The sequence below is a fragment of the Berghia stephanieae genome, chromosome 10 (genome assembly GCF_034508935.2).
Source record: "Berghia stephanieae isolate SIO BIC M18660-M18661 chromosome 10, UCSD_Bste_1.3, whole genome shotgun sequence".
NCBI lineage: Eukaryota > Metazoa > Mollusca > Gastropoda > Nudibranchia > Aeolidiidae > Berghia > Berghia stephanieae.
The window spans coordinates 1,828,104-1,850,941 of record NC_088369.1 but is presented as its reverse complement, the minus strand read 5'-3'; the positions used below and the strand labels follow the sequence as shown (position 1 = coordinate 1,850,941).

At 35.3% G+C, this 22,838-nt stretch overlaps 3 protein-coding genes across 5 annotated transcripts in view; 2 read left to right on the top strand and 1 right to left on the bottom strand.

Annotated features, from left to right (window-relative positions):
* Positions 1–426: 426 nt before the first annotated feature.
* LOC144956051 (ankyrin repeat and SOCS box protein 16-like) lies at positions 427–9,015 on the top strand. 2 transcript variants are annotated; one of them, XM_078886356.1, is made up of 5 exons: positions 427–761; positions 3,267–3,366; positions 5,341–5,619; positions 6,104–6,401; positions 7,001–9,015. In XM_078886356.1, the coding sequence occupies exons 1-5, from the start codon at positions 583–585 to the stop codon at positions 7,540–7,542; spliced, it is 1,398 nt and encodes a 465-aa protein (XP_078742482.1). In that variant the 5' UTR covers positions 427–582; the 3' UTR covers positions 7,543–9,015. The 2 variants fall into 2 exon arrangements, with proteins under 2 accessions (XP_078742482.1, XP_078742483.1); XM_078886357.1 differs by lacking the exon at positions 427–761 and adding an exon at positions 819–938 and having other exon boundaries at positions 7,001–8,652.
* Positions 9,016–10,999: 1,984 nt separating this feature from the next.
* On the bottom strand, positions 11,000–21,429 carry LOC144956054 (dehydrogenase/reductase SDR family member 12-like). 2 transcript variants are annotated; one of them, XM_078886370.1, is made up of 8 exons: positions 21,341–21,429; positions 20,490–20,626; positions 19,835–19,917; positions 19,440–19,535; positions 18,144–18,293; positions 14,555–14,753; positions 13,527–13,664; positions 11,000–12,594 (listed from the first exon to the last, which is right to left on the bottom strand). In XM_078886370.1, the coding sequence occupies exons 2-8, from the start codon at positions 20,548–20,550 to the stop codon at positions 12,485–12,487; spliced, it is 837 nt and encodes a 278-aa protein (XP_078742496.1). In that variant the 5' UTR covers positions 20,551–20,626; positions 21,341–21,429; the 3' UTR covers positions 11,000–12,484. The 2 variants fall into 2 exon arrangements, with proteins under 2 accessions (XP_078742496.1, XP_078742495.1); XM_078886369.1 differs by lacking the exon at positions 21,341–21,429 and adding an exon at positions 21,108–21,215.
* The window catches only part of LOC144956052 (LIM and senescent cell antigen-like-containing domain protein 1), a 63,988-nt gene continuing 62,327 nt past the window's right edge, over positions 21,178–22,838 (top strand). Inside the window, exon 1 of the mRNA XM_078886368.1 lies at positions 21,178–21,603. Coding sequence (XP_078742494.1) covers positions 21,593–21,603 — 11 coding nt within the window. The 5' untranslated portion in view covers positions 21,178–21,592. The remainder of the gene's footprint in view (positions 21,604–22,838) is intronic.

Genomic DNA, 22,838 nt, shown 5'->3' with positions numbered 1-22,838 from the left:
GCTTGCGTGTTTTCTTTTCTTTTTCTTTTTTTTTTTTTTTTTTTGTTTTTTTTTTTTTGAATTATACTAAATTTCCTGTTGGGGTAATTATTTACCTACTGACTACTAAGTGGAGTGCTAAACCACTACACCACGGTTGGATTTTAAGAATGAAAAAGAAATGTGAAGATGTTTGTTTTTACGCGTTTAGAAATAATTAAGAAAAGGTGTCATTTGAAGTATAATATACAAGAAAAGAAAATGCCAAATGAAAATGCCAAATGCCAAATGATTTTTCTAATGCCAAACGGTTTTCAAAAATGCCAGATTTTTGGAATCTGGCATTTAAAATGCCAAACTGGCAACCCTGAAGTCGCCACGTTCGGGAGACTTACAACAAAAAATGAGTCATGCGCAAACTCTCGAACCGAGTAATATCAAGCTTCCGGGAAAGGTCAAGGAGGGTCAATTTTGTTTATAAACAACACTGGGCATGGCAGTGGACACTGAACTTCATGTGAAAACCCACTACTAAAATTATGCTTCTATTGCTACTTTTATTTCAGACGTTTAGTTAGAGACCTCTTTGAACATTTGAAAACAATGGGTACTCAAAGAGCGGCAGACCTTTATCATGCTGTCACGAAAAATGAGCCAGAACAGCTTGTAAATTTGTTAGAAGATGGTGGAGATGTGGACGAGTTCTTCGAAGATTCGATGAACATCAGTTCAAAATCCTTATTGCACATTTGTTGTGAAAGAGACCATGTAGAATGTCTCAGGTAAACTTCTAACAAACTTTTAAACATTTTATTTTATTTTCTACGTACTCTCTCTAGCTGTGAAGACTAACAAGTGCCAGAAGACAGTGCGGCTATGATGTGGTCTTGTGACTTGTGGTGTGACACTCGCTTTCGGATCGGAAGATCCTGGGTTCGAGCCTCGTGCTCGGTGCATAGGTGAGTCCTTGGAAAAGGCTCTTTACACACTTTCTCTCACCGTACTCAGGTGTAAAATGAGTACCTGGCCGTTAACAGCGTTGTCTTTGTCCGAAAAATTGTAATATATCGCCTAACAGGCGGCATATCCCGTACTATCTACATGTTAAATGTTGCTGTTGACCAGGGACCCCTTGTAAAGTGCTTTGAGCACATTTAGTGGATATTGCACTATATAAAGCTCAATTTTAATTTTTAAAAAACAATTACAATAGAGAATAAAACAGCGGCGATGGAGGTTCGATCTACTGTTACTGTTACAACTCTGCCTGGCCGCGAGAGGGATGCTCTGGCTCTACGATCGACGCCATCCACCACTCCTAAAAAAAAGTGGTATCAAGCGAAGTATCAATCTTGAGCCTGTCTCCCGACCTCTTGAGGTCGGAAAAGTGAGTGGAGCAGGGGCACCTATGCTGATAATGACAAGAAATGAAGTGAGTACAAAAGTGCCTGAAGACAATGGAGTAATAGATAACTTCGCGACGATGGGGATCTGAACCCAAGACCCCACTTTTATGACATCTATGTTGGTGAAAAGAAGTCAGTAATTGAGCTTTGCTTGCAATGTGAAACTATTCTGTGTTGCAGAGTCCTTGTAATAGCCTCGAATTTAGTTTGAGATGCGAGACCACTTGATTCCATAAAAACACGATTAGTGTTTAAGCTTTGAAACAGTTCTGAGGAAGAAGGCATTGTGGTCGCTGCTTCCATCTCGCCATCTTCTTACTACTACTATTCTACTTTTACTCGGGATCGTTTCCTTTCCAACGTATTTTGGACAACATCACTGGTCATTAATTCACTGGACCATGGAAGTTAGTAGACAACAATAAGATTTAACAAGAAGAATCAGATATGATCTTGTAATGAAGCATGTCTGAAGCCGAGGTTACTGTGCTTAAAGGCATGTAGTTTATACAGCAAAAAATTCAGTAAAAGCCATTTAGCGTGCTTCAGTCCGAAACATGCTTAATGACAGCATGCTTAATGATGGCATGGTCTGTTTCTATCTTGAGTCCATCTCTCTGTTGTATGTTTGTGTTGAGAAGAGAGCTATTGAGCATAACTGCTGGTTTGTAAACAAACTTCACTGAGTTTGTGTGTGTTGAATCCATGGCCTGAAGAAGTCGGGAGACCGACTCAAGATAGATGCTACTCTTGGTACCACTCTTTAGGAGTAGTGGATGGCATTGATTGAAGAGCTTCTCTCTCATGGCCAGGCGGAGTTGTCGTAACAGCAGGGTCGTGGGGGGGGGGGGGGGGGACTCGAACCCCTGTCGCCGCAAATTTTATATTCTCTATTGTCATCTAGCACTTTTTTACTCACTTCATTTCTTGTTATTATTTACATAGGTGCCTGCTCCACTCAGTTTTCTGAATTAATAGCTGTGAGACTGTATTTATTGTGTGACCAATGTGTTCCAGTTTATTGTTGTTTGGCATTTGAGTTGTGAAGTTTTTATGTTGGATAACCCTTGTAATGTGTAATTTCTTCCTGTGAGTTTGTGACGTCACAATAAGTATAAAAGGAACGAAATTGACATCACTCAGTTCTTTGCTATTGTTTTTAGACATCCATTTAAGTGATTAGTTCTCATTAAAGTATATCAATCAGACTATAAACGTTCTTTGTTACCTAGTTTTGTGTGTTGTTGCATTGTATTTGGCTGGTGGATGTTGTGAGTATTTTACTTAAACGCATTGCATCAATAAAACCTCCTGCCTTGCCTTCATTTCAAGCCGCTTCTTCTCACCATTTTATTCAATTAGTCAACGGTGGACTTTGACTTTGTGTTCTATTACCGGGATTATTCCAGGGGTAGTGCATGTGTACTCTACATAATTATGGTGAACCCCCCCCCCCCCCCCTTGGGTGCCGAACTTGAATGTAAAAGCCTGTTCACGTCACTGCCAAAATTCACATTTTCAAACCAATCATTCTTTAGGACTTTGAGTAGAAGTAAATACATGACCACGTGAATATCAGATATTCACGTATCACACAAATCATATGTACAAAATATGCTTTGTATTTGTTTCTGTTTAAAATAAGTAAATTGACACAATTCCTCTGAAATGGTTTTCACTTTGATATTCTCATGATCATTCTCTATGTATCTATTTATCCATCCATCTATCTATCTGTCTGTCTGTCTGTCTGTCTTGGTTTCCTGTCCCAAGCTATGGAGGCATTTAATTTGTAAATCATTTTATTGCATTCTTGAGTTATTTCAACAATGAAGTGATGGGAATTCATTACCATTTTCGTTTCTTCTTTTTATAAAACAGAGTGTTGATCAGTCACGGAGCAAAATTGGATGTAAGGGACAAATGGGGACAGACACCCCTGATGTATTGCGTCACCATCCAGTTTCCAGAAAATGCAAAGGTTTGAATAAATGTAGTAATACCAAAAGGTGCCTAAATGAGTCAATAAAGTGTATAATAAAATAAAGGGAGTTTATAAAAGATACAAAACAAAGTAAACGACGTTACAGCCTTTGGCCTTCTTCAGGTAAACAAGAAAAGGAAATATGTTATTTTATATAACATATTTCCTTTAATGTGGACTTTAATATAACATATTTCCTTTTCTTGTTTACCTGAAGAAGCCAAAGGCCGAAACATCATTTACTTTGTTTTGTTTCTTTCATAGGAGTCATTTTTACTCCCTTTATTTTACGATACATTTTTCTTTTAAAAAAAATAAAAGATTATGAGACAGACGGTAACTTAACATTAATCTGTCATTTATACATAGCGCTTATATGAAAAGTCCAGAAATGGAAATCCATGGAAGGATTATTATTTTTGATTACTTGATTCTGGTCCGAGTTATTTGTGCGTGTTGTAGTCTGGTGGTATGTCACTTGGCTTATGACATGTAGGTTGAACGTTTGAATCACACTATGGATGATGCAAAGTTGAGTCCTGGGAAAAGGTTCTTTACTCGCATTATCTCACCAGTCTCAGGTGTAAAATGAGTAATTGACAGGGAAAAGCACTGTCTTTGTTGAAAAGAAATTCATCTTGTACCTAACAGGCTCGAGGTCTTCTTCTATATGTTAATTATTGTAAAGCACTTTGAGCACATTGAGCTTTTTTAAAGAGAGAGCAAGTTTTTAATTGAAATACTTGTTGATACAGAGCTGCATATTTGAAATCTCAAAAATTCGTAGTTTCCAAGAAAAACAATGAAAAGGTCACAATAAATAGCATTACTAATCAATTATCTTCCCTCAGAATGATCTCAAATGCCCCAAAATCCTAAATACAGTTCCTATGCAACCAAACTTTCCTTTCCAACAAGATTAATTGAATCAAAAAACTTCAAATGCAGTTCTTTCACTGAAGCAAAAAAAAAAAAAATCGTAATTCTACGAATTTTTCTTACCACTTGGCAGGTCTGTTGATATGATTGTTATAAAGGCATATTATGTTGTAGGTTGACAGAAGCTTAATGCATGTTCATTAATGATACGATGAGGATCGTTCAACCCTCTTTTTAGAAGAGATTATAAAGACATATTATGTTGTAGGTTGACAGAAGCTTAATGCGTGTTCATTAATGATATGACGAGGATCGTTCAACCCTCTTTTTAGAAGAGATTATAAAGACATATTATGTTGTAGGTTGACAGACGCTTCGTGCTACTATGTTCATAAATGATACGATGAGGACCGTTCAACCCTCTTTTTAGAAGAGATTATAAAGGCATATTATGTTGTAGGTTGACAGAAGCTTCGTGCTACTATGTTCATTAATGATACGATGAGGACCTTTCAACCCTATTTTTAGAAAATAATTATTTTCAACAGGATTAATCTTGCTATAGTGCATATATTCGGAATTATGAGAGGTTTGATATCATGTCATTTGTTTTAAACGAGAAGGGAACTCATTTTAGTATATAACTACAAAGTGCAGCTTAAGTGTACAGAAAAGGAAACACTACTCATCAAGTGTGTGTAAAATTTAAGAAACAAAAACTTGAGCTTTTATATAGCGCAATATCCACTAAACATACTCCAAGCACTTTACAAAGGTTCCCCAGCCAACAGCAACACTTAACATGTAAAACTAGACATGACGCCTATTAGGCGATATTACAGTTGTTTTTTTTTCAGACAGAGACAACGCTGTTAATTGCCAGGTACTCATTTTACATCTGAGTATGGTGAGAGAATGTGAGTAAAGAGTCTTTTCAAAGGACTTAACTATGCGGCGAGCGAGGTTCAAACCCAGGACCTTCCGATCCGAAAGCAAGTGTCATACCACAAGACCACTTAGCCGCACAACTTGATATATAACCATACCTTCTGTAATTTAGATATAAAATTGATTTCTTATTTTATCCCTTAGCTGCTTCTTGAAGCCTCTCCAGATCTGTGGCAATGTCAAGATCGATATGGAAAGTCATCATTGCACTGTGCTGTTGAAGTTGGAAGCGTTGATCTTGTGCGTATGCTTTTACGATATGGTGCAGATATCAATCTTCGCAATCACGATGGTTTCACCCCTCTTATGACATCATGTGTCCGTCCTTCGCAAGATGATCAAATGGATATAATGGCTTTACTCATTGAACACGGGGCTTTGATTGACCTTTTTGATTACACTGGGAAGAGAACTGCATTACATGTAATTATGCAATGTATTGTATTATTAGCCTATATATAATTTTTTTGAAATATTGGGTGACAAGCCGTGCCAATTATGATTAATTGCATACTACCCTTTGGGTGGGACGCTAGTCTGTCACAAAGTACTTTCTGCCAGATCTAACAGACTCAGCTACCCAGTCACTGCTGGGTGGATAGGGGATCAAATAAAAATCTTGACTGCAGTCAGTTGAGATCACAGTCCCTTTGAATAGAGGGACTTCATTTATTATTTATTTATAAGGAGCGAGTCCTCTACCAACTGAGCTATTGGGACCCCCATATGAATTGGAAGTCATTTGCAATGTATCTCATTGCATTCTTCTTGTTCTCTCATTTAAATAAAAATTAATAAACTTGATCTTTCTAAAATCTACAAATGTGCATGTTATGTTAATTAAATGGAAGTGAAAAAAGACTAACTCAATTAAGATTTTAAATCCTTGCCCCTCCCCCCTTTGTAGATAGCTACAGGAGCAGGTCATGTCAAGGCCGTTGAAATCTTAGTGAGTGCTGGAGCTGATGTGAACACGATCACCAAGAATCTACGCACACCGCTGACGAATGCAATATACTCCGGAACACGACATGGGCAAATCCAAGAAAATTACCTCTCCATTATAGAATGCCTCTTGGCTGCTGGGGCTGATTTAGGGCTTAATGCCTGTGAAAGCTGTAACCCCGTTCTAGCCTCCTCTCAAGTGAAGTGTGCAAAGTTGATGGAATTATTTTTACAAAATGGAGCCGATCCAAATGTGAAGTGTAAGAACTAATTTAAATGTTGTTTTAAAAAAAAAAAAAAATTTGTTATTTGTTTTTGTTTTTTTAAAAGGCTTTTCAAGTTTGTTATATGTTGTTGCCTCAATATTAAATGGGAGTATACTGCTGATAATTTTTGAAGGTCATTTGAGTTTTAGATATGAATATCATAACCAATTTGACAACATTTGACAAAAACATTAGTCCAAAACCTTATGGTCATTGAAACTAGAGTTTAAATAATTATTGTTACCCTTAAGCGAACGCTAAGATTTTGAGTTACAGCGCTATTCAAGATGTCATTATCCTGATCATGATTATCATATTTCTGTCTTATTGAAGACAGATTTCAAATGTAAAGATGGAGTCATTGTCCGCATTCTAAAGGTTATTAGTACCGAGCCGTTTATGAGGAGAAAACATTCAAAATGCTCAGAGCATGGTACAAATTGATACTCTTTATAAATATGCAATGTCTATTTATTATTTATGTAATCTTTGATGATTATTTATATACTGAAAAATCAAGCAGCCTCGCCCCCCCCCCCCTACCCTTTCTCCTTGATTTGTATAACATTTTTTTCACATCATTTTTTCCCCAGTTTATTCAGGCATCACGGCAGCTCTTGTAAGCACGAGTTTGTGTGATCTGGAAGCTCTCAAACTTCTCACCATTTATAATTGTGATTTAACTATCCAAGGTTCTGTATACAAAAGGTCTTACGACAGGGAGTTTGTAATTGACCCATTCCAGATGGCGCTCATGCAAGGCTCCTTCCATTTATGCGTATTCATGATACTGGCCGGATACCCCATATCCAGGAAGTGGAATGCTGCAGAATCTCAGACATGTTTAGAGTTAATTGCTCCTGATTTTGTTCGGAGAAATCAAAGTAATAGTGATAGTGACGATAGCCCCCATGAGATGGATATAAAGGAGTTGTGTGATAGTAAATGTAAAAACTCATCGTTAAGGTGGGTCAATGCAATGTCAAAGGTTACGAGGAGTTTACAGATGGAATGTGTTCTTGTCATCAGATCAGCGATGAGTCAGTTTGTGGGAAAGAACGTTTCGTCCTTACCTCTACCCAATGCTTTGAAAGATTATGTCTGTTTAAAACATGTTCTGGATTTGTTTCCCTAATGTTATTTTCCTGTTTAAAATTGTTGATTTTGTGATACCTTGTTAAAAGTGCTCTATATTACTGATTTCCTTCCAGTTATATGTACACAAGATAATGATATTGATGTTGTGCGTTTAGTTAAAATGCTCAAAACATCTGCCAGTCGAAAATACCCTACCAACACACAAATGTGTACCCTTGAACATTTATAGTCTGGTTGATATAAGTAAGTGAGAACTAATCATAAAATTGGCTGTCTAAAAAGAATAAAAAAAGAGGTGAGTGACGTCAATTTCATTCCTTCTATATAATATGAACACAGAAGGACATTCCTGCTAGCTTTATTCAAAGATAAATGATGGATGCACAAGGAGTGTTTAACAAAATCAGAATAATAAATACTCTATTAATATAGACGTCTATGTCATCAAAAACTGTGCAATTCATCACTAAATTATAATTTTCTTCTAGTTTTTTCGCTAAAATTAAAATCTAAATCTAAATTTCTTTAATTAATCCCCAAGGGAAAATCGGTTTAGAGGGTCAATTCCAAGGGAAAAGTTTGAATAACGCAGCAATCAGTTGCAGTGCAGCACCACAAAGTGAGCTAGCGCGATGTGACTTATTCAAGACCACACAGCTTGGCGGGAAGTCAAACTCAGTACCCTTTGGGTACGAAGCAAAGACCCTACCGCTGTGCCACGCTGCCTCCATATTGATGATATTGTCCCATTTAATTATTTTCTTCCTGTGCCTTTGAAACCCAATTGGTTTGATAATGTTACCAGATAATCTGTCGTATCTTGTTGCGATGAGCCAAAGTGATACTAACAATGAAAACATATTTATTTTGTATTTTACCAAATTGTTATTGTTACAGCTTAATATTTACTTACACACTCATACAAAAAATGCAATATTTGGATTTGTTATTCTATATTTATTTATCCCTGTTGTTACAGTCCAAATACCAGGTGCAATAAAAAATGTTTTATAACCCTGGAGCCCCAATATAGCGATTGTATTTACGGATTGTTTTATAATTTTATTGATGGTAACGCAATTTTACAGCTATGTATTTAGTGAGAATGTTCATCAATAATTAATAAAATTTAAGTGTCAAAACTTTACAAGGCAATGTCTTTTTTTTTTTCCTGTTATTGTTTCAAAGATTTTTATGGTATGCCCATGTCTTGGTAATTCTTCCACAGTATAATTGTAAAAGTCAATTCTAGATCTTTTTTAGCTGCCAATTCATATAAAATCGTTTAAAAAAAAAATTATTATTAAGTGTGATTGGTTGGCTTGACCAAGATCTTTTACAGTTTTGAATCGTTTTTATCATTAGGATAATCATTAGGATTTATGCACGTAATTATACACATAGATTTTTGTGAATGCTATTTTAAAACTATTGAAAAGCATTTTTGTGATTTTTAAAATCCATCCATATTAAAATATTTTCATTAAACCCCCAATTTTACATGATTTTACATTTGTCTAGTTGCCTATTGTTTGGCCGTTATTTCATTTTTTTTTTCTTATTGCTACAATTTGTCTGCTTGACACACGAGGATGCGTTAGATAAAGATCTGAAAAAGTGTGTAATTGTTTGTTTTCAAAACTAAAAACGAAAATAGTACATAACAGAGAGATGATTTACAAGGGAAAAAATATCATCTCTAAATTTAAAAAAAAAAAAGGACTATACATTTAACTGCCACCCCACTCATCTCTAAATTTAAAAAAAAAAAAAGGACTATACATTTAACTGCCACCCCACCCCTTTCTCAGCTGAGGATCCCTGCCAGGATCAGGGGTAAAAATGAGCAAAGACGAATAAAGAGCAATGTGGAAAGGGAAAACAGATAAAAGATGACGTGTAGTTATTGTGTCACTTCTTGAATATCATCATCATCCATGTTCTTCCTTTTCAAAGCTTTCTTCACTTGTTCCTTTTATTTCATCCACTCTTCAAAGTGTTTCTTTTTTTTTTTCTCTACCTTGCTTGGCTGACAACATATCTGTGTCATGTTTTTTGTTTTTTGTTTTTAAGGATTTTACGGCGCTTGCAACACATTTAGGTCATATAAGCGCCAGTAAAAAGGAAGAAAATGGGATAGTAAAAAGTTCTAGAATTACAATTAAAGCACAAAAGAAAAGGTGAGACAAAGGGGAATTGGTTCATATAGGAAACAGATGTAGATTCCAAGAGCACATTATCAAAGTACTTAGTTTGAGATCACCTAAAAGTCTCATCCAGACACAAGCACAGGCCCGAACTAAGAGGAATACACTCAAATGCTTACAAATTAAATAGTATAATATGTAAACTAAACATAATACAATGCATAACAGAGAGATGATTTACAAGGAAAAAAATATCACCTCCCAAAACAATAACTATGCATTTGACTGTTTCCCTCCCAGCCAGGACTCCGACCAGGGCCAGGAAAAAAACCAAGTATGTAATCTCATTCCAAGACAAAGACAGAAAGCAAGTTGGAAAATAGATATATGGGGATAGAAGACACAGTATGTACCTCCCTGTCCACTATGGGAGGTCAGGAAATATCTGTGTCAACCTGAACTTTGCTGAGCCTCTAACAAAATTGATGTGATCCTTTATCACTCACGACCCTTCTGGCCCTGGCATTTTTCTCTCTAAAAATGACTTTCCCGGTTTTTTACAAGGTTTTGGACAAAACACACGTTTTTCCCGGTTTTCAAGGCCTTGGAAAAACAATCTAAATTCCCGCGGTTTTCCAGGTTGCGTGGAAACCTTGTAGTGACCTCTTCACCCACCTTGGGAGGTCAAAAGAATCCAGCCAAATAATAGAAAATAATAGTAAGAAAATGGATACATGAGTGAATATTATGAAAGAATGTAAGACTAAGACCACAGTAAAAATGAGGCAATTCTAGTTAAAATAAAAGCAATGTATTTGTATAAATAGAAGTGAATTTACGCCATAACATAGAAAATGTTTTGTTTGTTTAAAAGGGCTTTATGGTCCTTGCGACACATGTAGGTTATTTCAGTGCCAATAAATAGGAAGAAAATGGGATAGTAAAAAAATAATAGATTTATAATTGATTGAAAGCACATGAGAATGAGTAAGACAAGGGAGATGGCTCAAATATCAAATAGGGAATAGATGTAGATTCCAAGAGCACATTATGTACTTAGTTTGAGATCACCTAAAAGTTTCATCCAGACACAAGCACAGCCCCCTCCCCCGAAGAGGAATAAACTCAAATGTTTACAAACATATATTTAAAACAAAATGGTAACAGTACATAAACCAAGTAATCTCATTCCAAGACAAAGACAGAAATCAACTCAGAAAACAGATGTAGAGGTAAAAACACAGGAAGTGCCTCCCTGCCCACTGTGGGAGGTCAGGAACCCCAACCAGTGATGCATGTGTGTATATTACGAATGAATGTTGAGACTTCACAGTAAAAATGAAGCAATTCTGGGTTTAATAAAATCAATTTATTTGTATAAATAGAAGTGAATTTACACCAATATATAGACAATCGTTGACCCATTCTGGAGATCACTTTATAAAAACCATACTAAATAATAAAAGCATCATATGTATTGTCTATAAATCTATTAATTTGGAGTTAATATTATTCTTATTATTGTTATCATCATCATCATCATTAATAATCATAATAATAATAATAATGATGATGGTCATGTTGATGATGATGACGACGACGACGATAATAATAATAACAATAGTAGTAATAATAGCAATAACACAATGTTCATACAAACACTTTTATTTGACTATGATACAAATTAAAATATATCTCAAAAAGTCTGTTAGACTTACTGTGGAGTTACATCCCAGTTTACAACATGGACACACAATTTGTATAAAACAAGAAAAAGGGAGTAAAATCGAAAGAATATTGATAAAATTAATATTGATAAGTGGTTTGATGTCGACATATGACTTCTACATACAATGGAATGCAATGAAAGGACAGTGGAATCCTGTTAAAGCCAACACCAACAGACAAGAAAAATTGGTCGACTTTTAGCAAAGTTGACTTTAGCAATTATCAATTGAACTGGAACACACTTAGATAAAGAATAGAAACTTTGGGACCAACAGGACGAGTTGACTTAAATAGAAGTTGACTTTATAGAGCTTTTTTAGCTTTTATAAAGCGCAATATCCACTAAACATGCTCAAAGCGCTTTACAAGGGATCCCAGGCCAACAGCAACACTTAACATGTAGGACGTGACATGACGCCTGTTAGGCGAAATTACAATTTTTTCGGACGAAGACAACGCTGTTAACGGCCAGGTATTCATTTTACACCTGAGTATGGTGAGAGAATGTGAGTAAAGAGCCTATTCCAAGGACTCAACTATGCGCAGAGCACGAGGCTTGAACCCAGGACCTTCCGATCCGAAAGAGAGTGTCACACCACTAGACCACATAGCCGACTTTATGCAGATTCCACTGTAATAACTTTGAAGTTATAAATTATAAAATAAAATAAAATTTCTCTTATTCATCCCATAGGGGAAATTTGCCTTTAGGGTCTATTCCAAGGGAAGACTGGAATAACCCAGGCATATTCCGTAGTGCAGCACTGCAAATTGAGCTTGGGTGAGGTGACTTGCTCAAGGCCACACAGGGCAGCGGCGGGTGATCGAACCTGGTACCTTTCAGGTACGAAGCAAAGACCGTACCGCCGAGCTAGGCTGCCCACTGAAGTAATAAATTCACAATTTTAACATATTCAACACTATATCTAAAGTTCTTTGGAAGTTTAAAATTCAGAAAAAGTGTGGAGGGGGCACTTATTCCAATAATGATGAGAAATATAGGGTATGGAGAAGTGCCAGATGAAAACAGCGAATAGAAATATCACCGTGTCCGAGATACACACAAGGGATCAAACATGGGACTACACTAGTTAACTTAAGTTGTTAAGAATATCTAATGGAAAATTCATCCAAAATGCACATCAATTTTTCACGTTGTTCAGTGCTTGATTTTGTCCAGGCCAAAGGCAAATGGGTTGGGGTTGGTTTACGATCTGTATGTGATCAAATAAAAAAAGTAGTCATTTAAATGATGAGAAAAAAACTGGTGAAAAATTGATCAGTTTGCCATGTATTTTGGGTTACCACGCATAGCAAAGTACTTTCTGTCAGATCCAAGTCCAGCTATTTAATCACTGTTGGGTAAATAGAGAGGTCAGTGGACTTTGACTGCAAACAGGCCTATAACAGTCCTTTCGCTTGTGAGCCAAGTGATCTACAAACTGAGCTGTCAAACTACCCTTCGCCTGTAGTAAGTGTTAAAGGGCAGAATTTATAGTAGTAGCCCTTCAGAGCCATTCATTAGAATCATGGAGCTGGAGTTTATCCTGATTTTTATAGCATGAAATGGATGATAGCAGTTGGATAGGATGCTAGTCTATCTCAAAGTATTTTCCACAAGATCTAACAGATCCAGCTACCCAATCACTGCTGGATGGCCAGAAAGTAATCTCGACTTCACCCAGATCGATCTCAGTCCCTTTTGCATATGAAGCTAGTGCTCTACCAACTGAGCTAACGCGATCCCTTGAATAAGTAGTAAGGTAGGCAATCTTTTATAACCATACAGCCCATAAACTAGTTTGCCTCAATTTCTGTAGCCCCTCCACACTAAAAAGATGTATCTACCTTAAATAAATCTTTGAATTGAATTGAATCTTAAAATTGCTTTACAGACATTTTTTGTTTCATCATTTATTCTGAACTTTCAAAACAGTTTTGAATACATTTACTTGTCAAAGTAATCTGCATCTGTTCCCTGTTTTGATTGGAATGTAATTGAACATTTGCAGTGATGGGCCCGTGGGGCATTTTGCAAATACAAGCCATTGAAGATTGAAGAACTAGTCAGATAATTAATGTTATTACAAGAAACACATTCCGTTTTACCCATTTTTTCTCTCTTGGTATTCCATAAATGACATACCTTGAAAGAAAAGGCCACTTGGATGTTTTTTCATTGCGTTGGAAATGGCCAACCAGACGATAGTATCTGCTCCCTGCTCCTCGCTTCGAAGCTTGTCCTTAATCTTGTCATAAAAATCAGGCATTGAGGACTGGACACCTGACAATAAAAATCATACTTTTTAATACAAACAGATAATAAGCTACTAGAAGCTGAGGACTGTAGAAAGCAATGGACAAAAAGCTTCGAAAAACAAGGAATGTTTCGGGATCAAATCCCTTCTTCAGCCAATAACAAAAACAATAAAAAAGCAGATGGCAGAGAAATATTTGAAATGTCAATAACACAGTGTTCAGCATTTTGTTCTTTTTAGAAGCTGTTATATTCAGTTTTGTTCATCCCTTTTAATATATAGATCATTATCAGTGAATTTTAATAAAAGGAAGAAGAAAATAGTGAAGGACAACCACAATTAATTTTAAAATGCTACCTTGAGTAAGAAGAACAGTGATTATGTGGACAGGGATTTCATATCGTTTGTTATTAAGGGTTTCACGGCACTTGCAGCACTTTAAAGATCATTTCAATGCCAGTAAAAAGGGAGAAGCTGGGATAGCAAAATTATTTTTAAAAAAATTGATATACAATTAAAATCAACTTAAAAAAAAGAGAGAACATGGGACTTGTTCAAATAGGAAATAGAAGTAGATTTCAAGAGTAAACTACCAATGTGCTACTGGAAAGAATGCTCTAAAATGTTTATAAAATGAACTCAAAACAAAGATCTATAACAGTACGTAACACAGAGAGATGATTAACAAGGAAAAAAATAAAAAAATAATAATCTTTTTAGACAATCTTTGCACTAGTTAGGACTAAGGCATTCTGCAAGGAAAGCAAAGACCAAAAGCAAAATGGAATAGTAATATAGGGGCATAGAAGAAATATCAGAATGACCTGCCCAGACAACTTCGGTAGGACCACGGTTCATATGTAGTGCATTAAGATAAAAATTGCCAGATGAATTGTATAATCTTGTCCAGACCCACCTGGTGTGTCAGCCCATCCAGGATGCATGGAGGAGAAATGAATCTTGGGATATGCCTTGGCGTATTCCTCTGTCATGATGGTCTGTTGACGTTTGGTTTGGGCATAGGCCATGGTGCCATCAAACGTGGACATCTTCTCGAATTGCAAATCAGTCAAATTCAGCTTTTGGACTAACATCCCACCAGACGTGACAATTATCTGTTGGGTTACAAATTGGTTAATAAATTCAGCTTTTGGACTAACATCCCACCAGACGCGACAATTATCTATTGGGTTACAAATTGGTTAAATTCAGCTTTTGGACTAACATCCCACCAGACGTGACAATTATCTATTGGGTTACAAATCGGTTAAATTCAGCTTTTGGACTAACATCCCACCAGATGTGACAATTGTGACCCTCCGGCTCGAAGCGGTATTAAGTCGGGATTTGGAAAACGAAGAAAACCGGTTTTAAAGTGGAAATGGTCAAAATTATCAAATTTCAGTTTTTGGTTGTTTCAGAAACTACAATCATTTTTCTACATGAAAACATAATAATTCAACATAAACATTGACGATAAGTTATATAAATTTCAAGTTTAAAAATGCAACTATCAGTGACACATTCAAAACGAGAGTTGACTTTCTCTCAGAGAGCCACCCTTTCCAAGGCTTAGTAATACAGAGTCTTTTTCTCCACCAATAAGATGTAAGATATCACAGCAAAGGGCGTGTCTTTATCTATCTCAGAGAAAGCATGACTGTTTCCACAATGTCATGGTTCAACCAATAATGAACTTTAAAAACTGTAAACAAGTCTAGGTTTTTCCCTGACAACCTTACAAATGAATGATTGTGATTGGTCAACGCTCATCACATGCGCTGTGGCTGTAGGCCATAACACAGACTGTATTCTCTATGGGCCATAATGCTCGGGCGATGCTTCATGACGTCAGCATGCGTGTGTTACATACGTGTGTGTTTGTGCATTTTGATACACACCACGTGCTATAATTTCTTTGTCTAGCTGCATTGGTGATCGAGGTGAGGGTCCTCCTTTGTCCCTCTTTTTTTATTCATGGAATTATAGGACATGCTTAGACTTAATAGGACAACAGTTGCCTAATCTTACACTTACAGTTACAGAGATTGTTGTAGGATAAACATTTAATTTTAAGTACAAAGCAGAATAATAAATAGAGCCTTCAACAATTAATGAACTCCCGATGGAAATACGTGTAACTAAAAAATGAAATGGATAGATAAACAGACAGAAAGACAAACCTATTAATGGATAAATAGATAGGTAGATAGATAGATAGATAGATAGAGAGAGAGAGAGAGAGAGAGAGAGAGAGAGAGAGAGAGAGAGAGAGAGAGAGAGAGAGAGAGAGAGAGAGAGAGATGAATGTTCGTTTTGTCGTGCTTTCTTTGTATACTGAAAGAAAAAGGAGGGGGGGGGGGGTCTTTTTAGACAATGAAAAATGTGGTGGAACGCTAAGGAAAACTTGAGAGATTCAATAACATGTTTTAATGTAAGTCACTACACAATAAGCCCCACCCCTCCTCCTCAAGCTGTCATCTGACTCTAAATGGAAACAATGCAATGATTGATTTGACCAGCCCATTTCTTTAATTGCAATCTCATTGGTCAATATGTTTCCAGTTGATTGACTATGACTTACTTTGTAACAAAATGCATTCTTTAAACTATCCCTACAATTCTTTGCTCCGCCTCTATCCCTTTCTTCATGTCTATCTCACTCTCTCCGTCTCCCTTTTGTTTCTTTCACACATACAAACACACACACACACACACACACACACACACACTTATACAGGTTTCAATCTTTATTCTATTTCCCTCGCGTCCTCTTAATGCACAAGCAGTCTCTCTCCCCTCCCCCTCGCACTCCTCTTTTTCTCTATATCTCTCTCTCTTTCTCTCTCTCTCTCTTTCTCTCACATGTGTGTGTGTGTGTGCGTGCGTGTGTGTGTGTGTATTTTACTCTCTCATTCTATCTCTTCCTCTCTAATCCTCTTCTTGATAATTTTTTCCCTGCCCACCCGGCTTCACGTAGTTTCAAAACTGTACTTTCAAATTTCAACCTTCTTTAACTTTTGGCATTTTGAAATCGTATTTTCTCTATTGAATAAGACAAAAAATTCACATTAGTAATTCTTATTTCATTGATTCTTTATTTAAATATCAAAAATTCTTGAAAAAAGTGAGCAATTGTCGGCATTTTTTTTCAGTGTTTTATTTGTTTTAAGAACATCTTACATAAAAATGAATAACTACAAAAGTAATAATTGGATTGTTTCAAAAATGTGTATGTACATTATTAAATGTATAATCTAAGCTCATGCCAAATTTCACTATTCTCGTCAAATTTTCGATGTCCGTATCTAAGGAGTTATCTTTGCCCATTGATTTGACTGTGCGTGAAAACGGTGCCTCACTTCAAAGTCGATTTTCTCAAAACTTGGGTTTCACACTCTCCCCACTTCAAACGGTCATATTTCGGCAATGAATAATCAGAATTGTATAAATTTGGTATCAAATTTTAAAGCATAAAATAAGCTATGATTGGGTACCAAAAACCCAAAATTGAAAAATCCGACTTAATACCGTTTCGAGGCAGAGGGTCACAATTATCTGTTGGGTTAAAAATTGGTTAAATTCAGCTTTTGGACTAACATCCCACCAGACGTGACAATTATCTATTGGGTTACAAATTGGTTAAATTCAGCTTTTGGACTAACATCCAACCAGACGCGACAATTATCTATTGGGTTACAAATTGGTTAATAAATTCAGCTTTTGGACTAACATCCCACCTGACGTGACAATTATCTATTGGGTTACAAATTGGTTAAATTCAGCTTTTGGACTAACATCCAACCAGACGCGACAATTATCTATTGGGTTACAAATTGGTTAATAAATTCAGCTTTTGGACTAACATCCCACCAGACGTGACAATTATCTATTGGGTTACAAATTGGTTAAATTCAGCTTTTGGACTAACATCCCACCAGACGTGACAATTATCTATTGGGTTACAAATTGGTTAAATTCAGCTTTTGGACTAACATCCAACCAGACGCGACAATTATCTATTGGGTTACAAATTGGTTAATAAATTCAGCTTTTGGACTAACATCCCACCAGACGTGACAATTATCTATTGGGTTACAAATTGGTTAAATTCAGCTTTTGGACTAACATCCCACCAGACGTGACAATTATCTATTGGGTTACAAATTGGTTAAATTCAGCTTTTAGAATAACATCCCACCAGACGTGACAATTATCTATTGGGTTACAAATTGGTTAATAAATTCAGCTTTTGGACTAACATCCCACCAGACGTGACAATTATCTATTGGGTTACAAATTGGTTAAATTCAGCTTTTGGACTAACATCCCACCAGACGTGACAATTATCTATTGGGTTACAAATTGGTTAAATTCAGCTTTTGGACTAACATCCAACCAGACGTGACAATTATCTGTTGGGTTACAAATCAGTTAAATTCAGCTGTTAAAACTTTAGGATTAAAAAAAATAATTAAAAATTGAAAATAATGACCAGCGCTTACAATTCTGGGATCTTCAGCTGACTCTAGGACAGGCATCAGACCCTTGGTGAGTATGTGTGTACCCAGTGAGTTGGTGGCAAACGTAGTCTCAAGACCATCACTGGTTACCTGTCTCTGGTCTCCTGGTACAAGCACTCCAGCATTATTTATCTGGCCAAAAAAAAAAAAAAGAAAAGAAAAGAAATTAAAAAACAAAACAAAAGTATCCAATTAGAATTATCATTTCAAACTATAATCCTGTAAGAATATTAAAATAAAAAAATAATAATTTGAAAGTACAGTAAATTACGTCATAAGATAAATGACAAGAGACAAAACCGAAAATATAATTTAGTGTAGATCAAAAAAGCATTTTTAACACATCTTAAGATAATTTGTAAAAAGTAATAAACAAAAATGAATATTATAACAGCTTCAAAAAAGAACAAAATACCAAACACGGAACAGGGAAGACCTACAAAATATTTCTGCCGTCTATCTGGAATTTAGTAATGTATTTATGTCTTTATAGTTTTTTGTTGTTGTCTGAAGAAGGGTTTTGAGCCCGAAACGTTCCGTGTCTGATATTTTGTTCTTTTTGAAGCTGTTCTATTCATTTTTGTTTATTACTTTTTACAGTCCACAGATTCCAGCAGTCTAGTATCATGATAATTTGTGGAGTGTAATTTACACTTATGGTGTGTTGAAAATGGTTATCAAGTTACACATCAATGAGATGAAAAGTTAAGTGTTTTATCTATGTAGGAGTGAAAAGTAAAACATACTGAATTATTGTTAGAAATACATATTCAACGATAATGATAAGATAAATGATGAGAAGGTTTAAAAAAACAAACAAACAAACAAATATTTAAAAATCTGATAAATATTAAAATTCAAGTTTTGATTTATCTGCCACCCTTTGCCTGCCGACAGAAAGTACTTGAGCTATTTGAGCTATCCACTTCTACAAAAAAAGGCAACTTGACAATCTGTCATTACCAAGTGTCCTTCTTCTTGAGTTTAATGAGTCAGATAGAAATAGATAGAAACTGCTTATCTTTAACAAAGTGTTACAAAGCCGAACCACTGTCACACAAACAATCTTCTAGAATTTATTTTGTATCGTCTGCTTTGGACTTCATGCACATTAGGGTAAAAAAATATTTTAGGTGTGAAGGAGAGCAAGGATAATGAGCAAAAAGGGTACCAATGCGATGGAATGAACTGTATGAAATGTATTTTGGGACCAGCTTGGTTAATAAATGAAACAATAATTGTATTTATCTCTTCATATTCTGACGGAATTCCTCTTACCAGCACATTGAGAGAGTGACCGTCACTGATGAACTGTTGTACAAATGATTTGATATCCCTGGGTTTTGATATATCCACAAGATGAAGGTGAACATTCTGGAAATGTATAAACATGAAGATTGACTAATTGTTAAGTAATTTCCTATTATGAAAAGGACTCTCCTTCAGTAAATCAAACAAAACAAAAAAATAACATTTGTTTTTTTTTTTAACCAATAGAATATATATATATATATATATATATATATATATATATATATATATATATATATATATATATATATATATATATATATATATATATATATATACAACTTCATTGACAAATAGAATAATCGTTCATAAATATAGTGAGCAAAAAGAGAATTGATTGATATATAAAAAGAACTCAATACCTCGTTTCCACTTTTTTCCTTTATTTCCTTCAATGCAGCTTGACCCCTTTCCTCATTGCGACATACAATATGCACTGTAGCACCTGAAATGGAAAACCTTTACTTTAGATTAAATTGCTTAACAATACTGATGAGACTTTAAACGACTTCATTGACAGTTTGGTATCTCTTTCATCACAGATGCCTTAGAAAAAGTAAGACAAATTCAAATAAAAAGTACAGTCACATCCCCCCAATCCAAACACCTCCGTCCCCAGTATTTTTTCAGGATTACAGAGACATCCGGATAATGGAATCAGTCCCTAAAAAGTACCTGTACAGATAAAGTATATACCAACAGCAATCTACACCTATATCTGGTGTGAGGCATCCAGTAGCAAGTGACAATTAGATTAAAAAACAGAGAGTAGCTTCATCACATAATAAATGCGTAAAAAACAACAACACACAAACAGAACAAAATCTAATCAAAACAATAAAGCTTAAGCACCGCTGAGCACTTATGTGAAAGTTGAGTGCTATATAAATAACTAATTATTATTATTATTATTATTATTATTATTATTATTATTATTATTATTATTATTATTATTATTATTATTATTATTATTATTATTAGTATTAAAATCAAGAGTGAATCGAAGTCCATTTTCACCTTTCTTTGCAATGTTCAGAGCCGTCACTTTTCCAAGACCACTGTTAGCTCCAGTAACCATGAAACTACGGTTGGGGACACTAACATTTTCAAAGTCCCGTGGATCAAATGATTTACTTGCAGCCTCATAGCCAGATCTGAAATTGGTAAAATAATATAAAAATAAATTACAAATATAGGCAAACGTTTTGAAACAGAATTACAATGACCAAATATCCAAAAACAGTCTAGTGATTTAGAATTGGCATACTGTTGTTCAGTGGTTGCATCGCATATTTTGTAGTCTCAGTCAAAGAAGAAATGGACACCAACATTTCGTATTCATTTTCATTTCAAAATGGACGTATCTATCACATGATGAACATTATTGGAGACTCTTCGAACCAAACCTTTGTCACCAATAGTATATGAACTTGTGTGAAAATCCGACAAGCCTAGTTTCCCATTTCCGAAACCGCATGAAAAAAAAAATAATATCAAGTGCCGTGGCCTTGAGTCCAAAGTCTGAAAAGATTGGCTTTAAAACTAGAGATCTAGTAGCCCATGTAATAATTAGACTATTTCTAATGGACACAGTTGAATCAAATAGAAGTGGAGGGATTCATTTCAAAGACTCACTTCGTATATTCTCTAAATCCCTTGACAAACCATACAGCATTTCTGTAAAGCGACATTTTAGATAATTTGTATTATGTAACAAAAGTGGGCGGTAACTCAAAATTCTAGCAGTCGAAAATATCTTTATAAAGGGAAATAATTCAATGAATTTTGTGTGTGATTGATTCTTTCAAAGTAAATTTTGAGTCAAGATCATAAGAAAAGTAATATGTTTTCAAATAAGCATCACGTACAGGAATCCTTCACGTTATATTATCCTAGCGCCTAGTCATTTATTTCAGACGATCTGTTGTAAAAGTGAAAGCTCAAGGAGATATGACGATTTCGACCTTATCAAGATTCATTCATAAAAGATTGCCTTATAAGTCAACCGGAAGTAGCAATTTAACTTGTTTTCTTTTCTTTGATCTCTTGTTCTTCACACCTCGGGAAAGTTACAATATTTGGGGATTACAAGGCATTTCTCACTCGCCTGGGAAAAATATATGACCGGAAGGTATGTTTTTACTATAATAAATTGTTAGGTTTATTTGTAAGGGGGCTTGACCATATATTTATAGCTTATCTCACAAATCAAACACGTACTTTTCAAAAATTAAATGGGCAGAGTGCTGCCACTGCCGAGCCTGACTGCTGAGTTGGTGATTCATTCATCATGAATGCCAATATAAATATTGTTTATATTGTTGTACGTCACAATTTATGCAGATCACTCACTTTAAGATGGGAATCGGGTGGTGGAGGGGGAACAACAACAACCAAAAACAAGAGAGTCTTAGGAAGTTCTTATATTTAAGGGGCACGTTACGTTTATTTTCAAAATTTTAATGATGAATTATGAATTGAATAATAATATTAATAATAATGTAATCAGACTCCATGTTCAGCCTCAGCACTCTAACTGTGTCAAGAAAGACTCAGCAGCTGTGCCATTGCTGTCGTAGAAGATAGGAAAAAGAAAGAAAAAACAAATCAATTATTGTCATTGACTTAAGTTTGGAAGATTTGACATGTCCTTCAGTCTTCATATTATATTCATATTACGTCAAAACGTCCCAACAATGACAGCAATGTACTGCATAAATAAGCATCTATCAAATAAATACATCCAGATTTATGTAAGAAGAGGGTGCTGCAACCACCACCAAATAAGATATTAGTTATAGGGTAGGCACAATTCAATGTAAAAGAGTGCGTCTTAATTACTTATATTTATATTTATAATTCATGTGTACAGTTTTATCACAATATCTTTCAAGTAAAACGTTCACTTGTTATTCTATCATACAAAACAGCCACCTATATAACGGGCTATGGGTTATGTTGCCTTGTTAATTTTCAATTTATTTTTTTACGACAAAGTGACACTCACATGAGTCATAAAGATTGATGTTGAAATAAGATTAAAAGTGAATTGCAATAGGAGCAATTAGGCATTTTCTGTGTTAAATAGTTTACAGTAAAAAGAATGGCTTTGATCTTTGACATATTATAACTATTACCTGTAATTTTAGACACCAACATATCACCCAATGGTCGCTGTGCTTTGATAGAATCATTGGCACTGTGTATTTCGCAGTAACCCCTGTCTAAGATTATAATAAGATACTGAGACAAGGTATCCAGTATCCTTCCTGTCCCAAATCATCATTCCAATAATACTGAAAGTTTGAGTTACTTACTGTCTGATAGGCAGTACCCATGGCGTACTAAAAGAGTCTTATAGTAGGG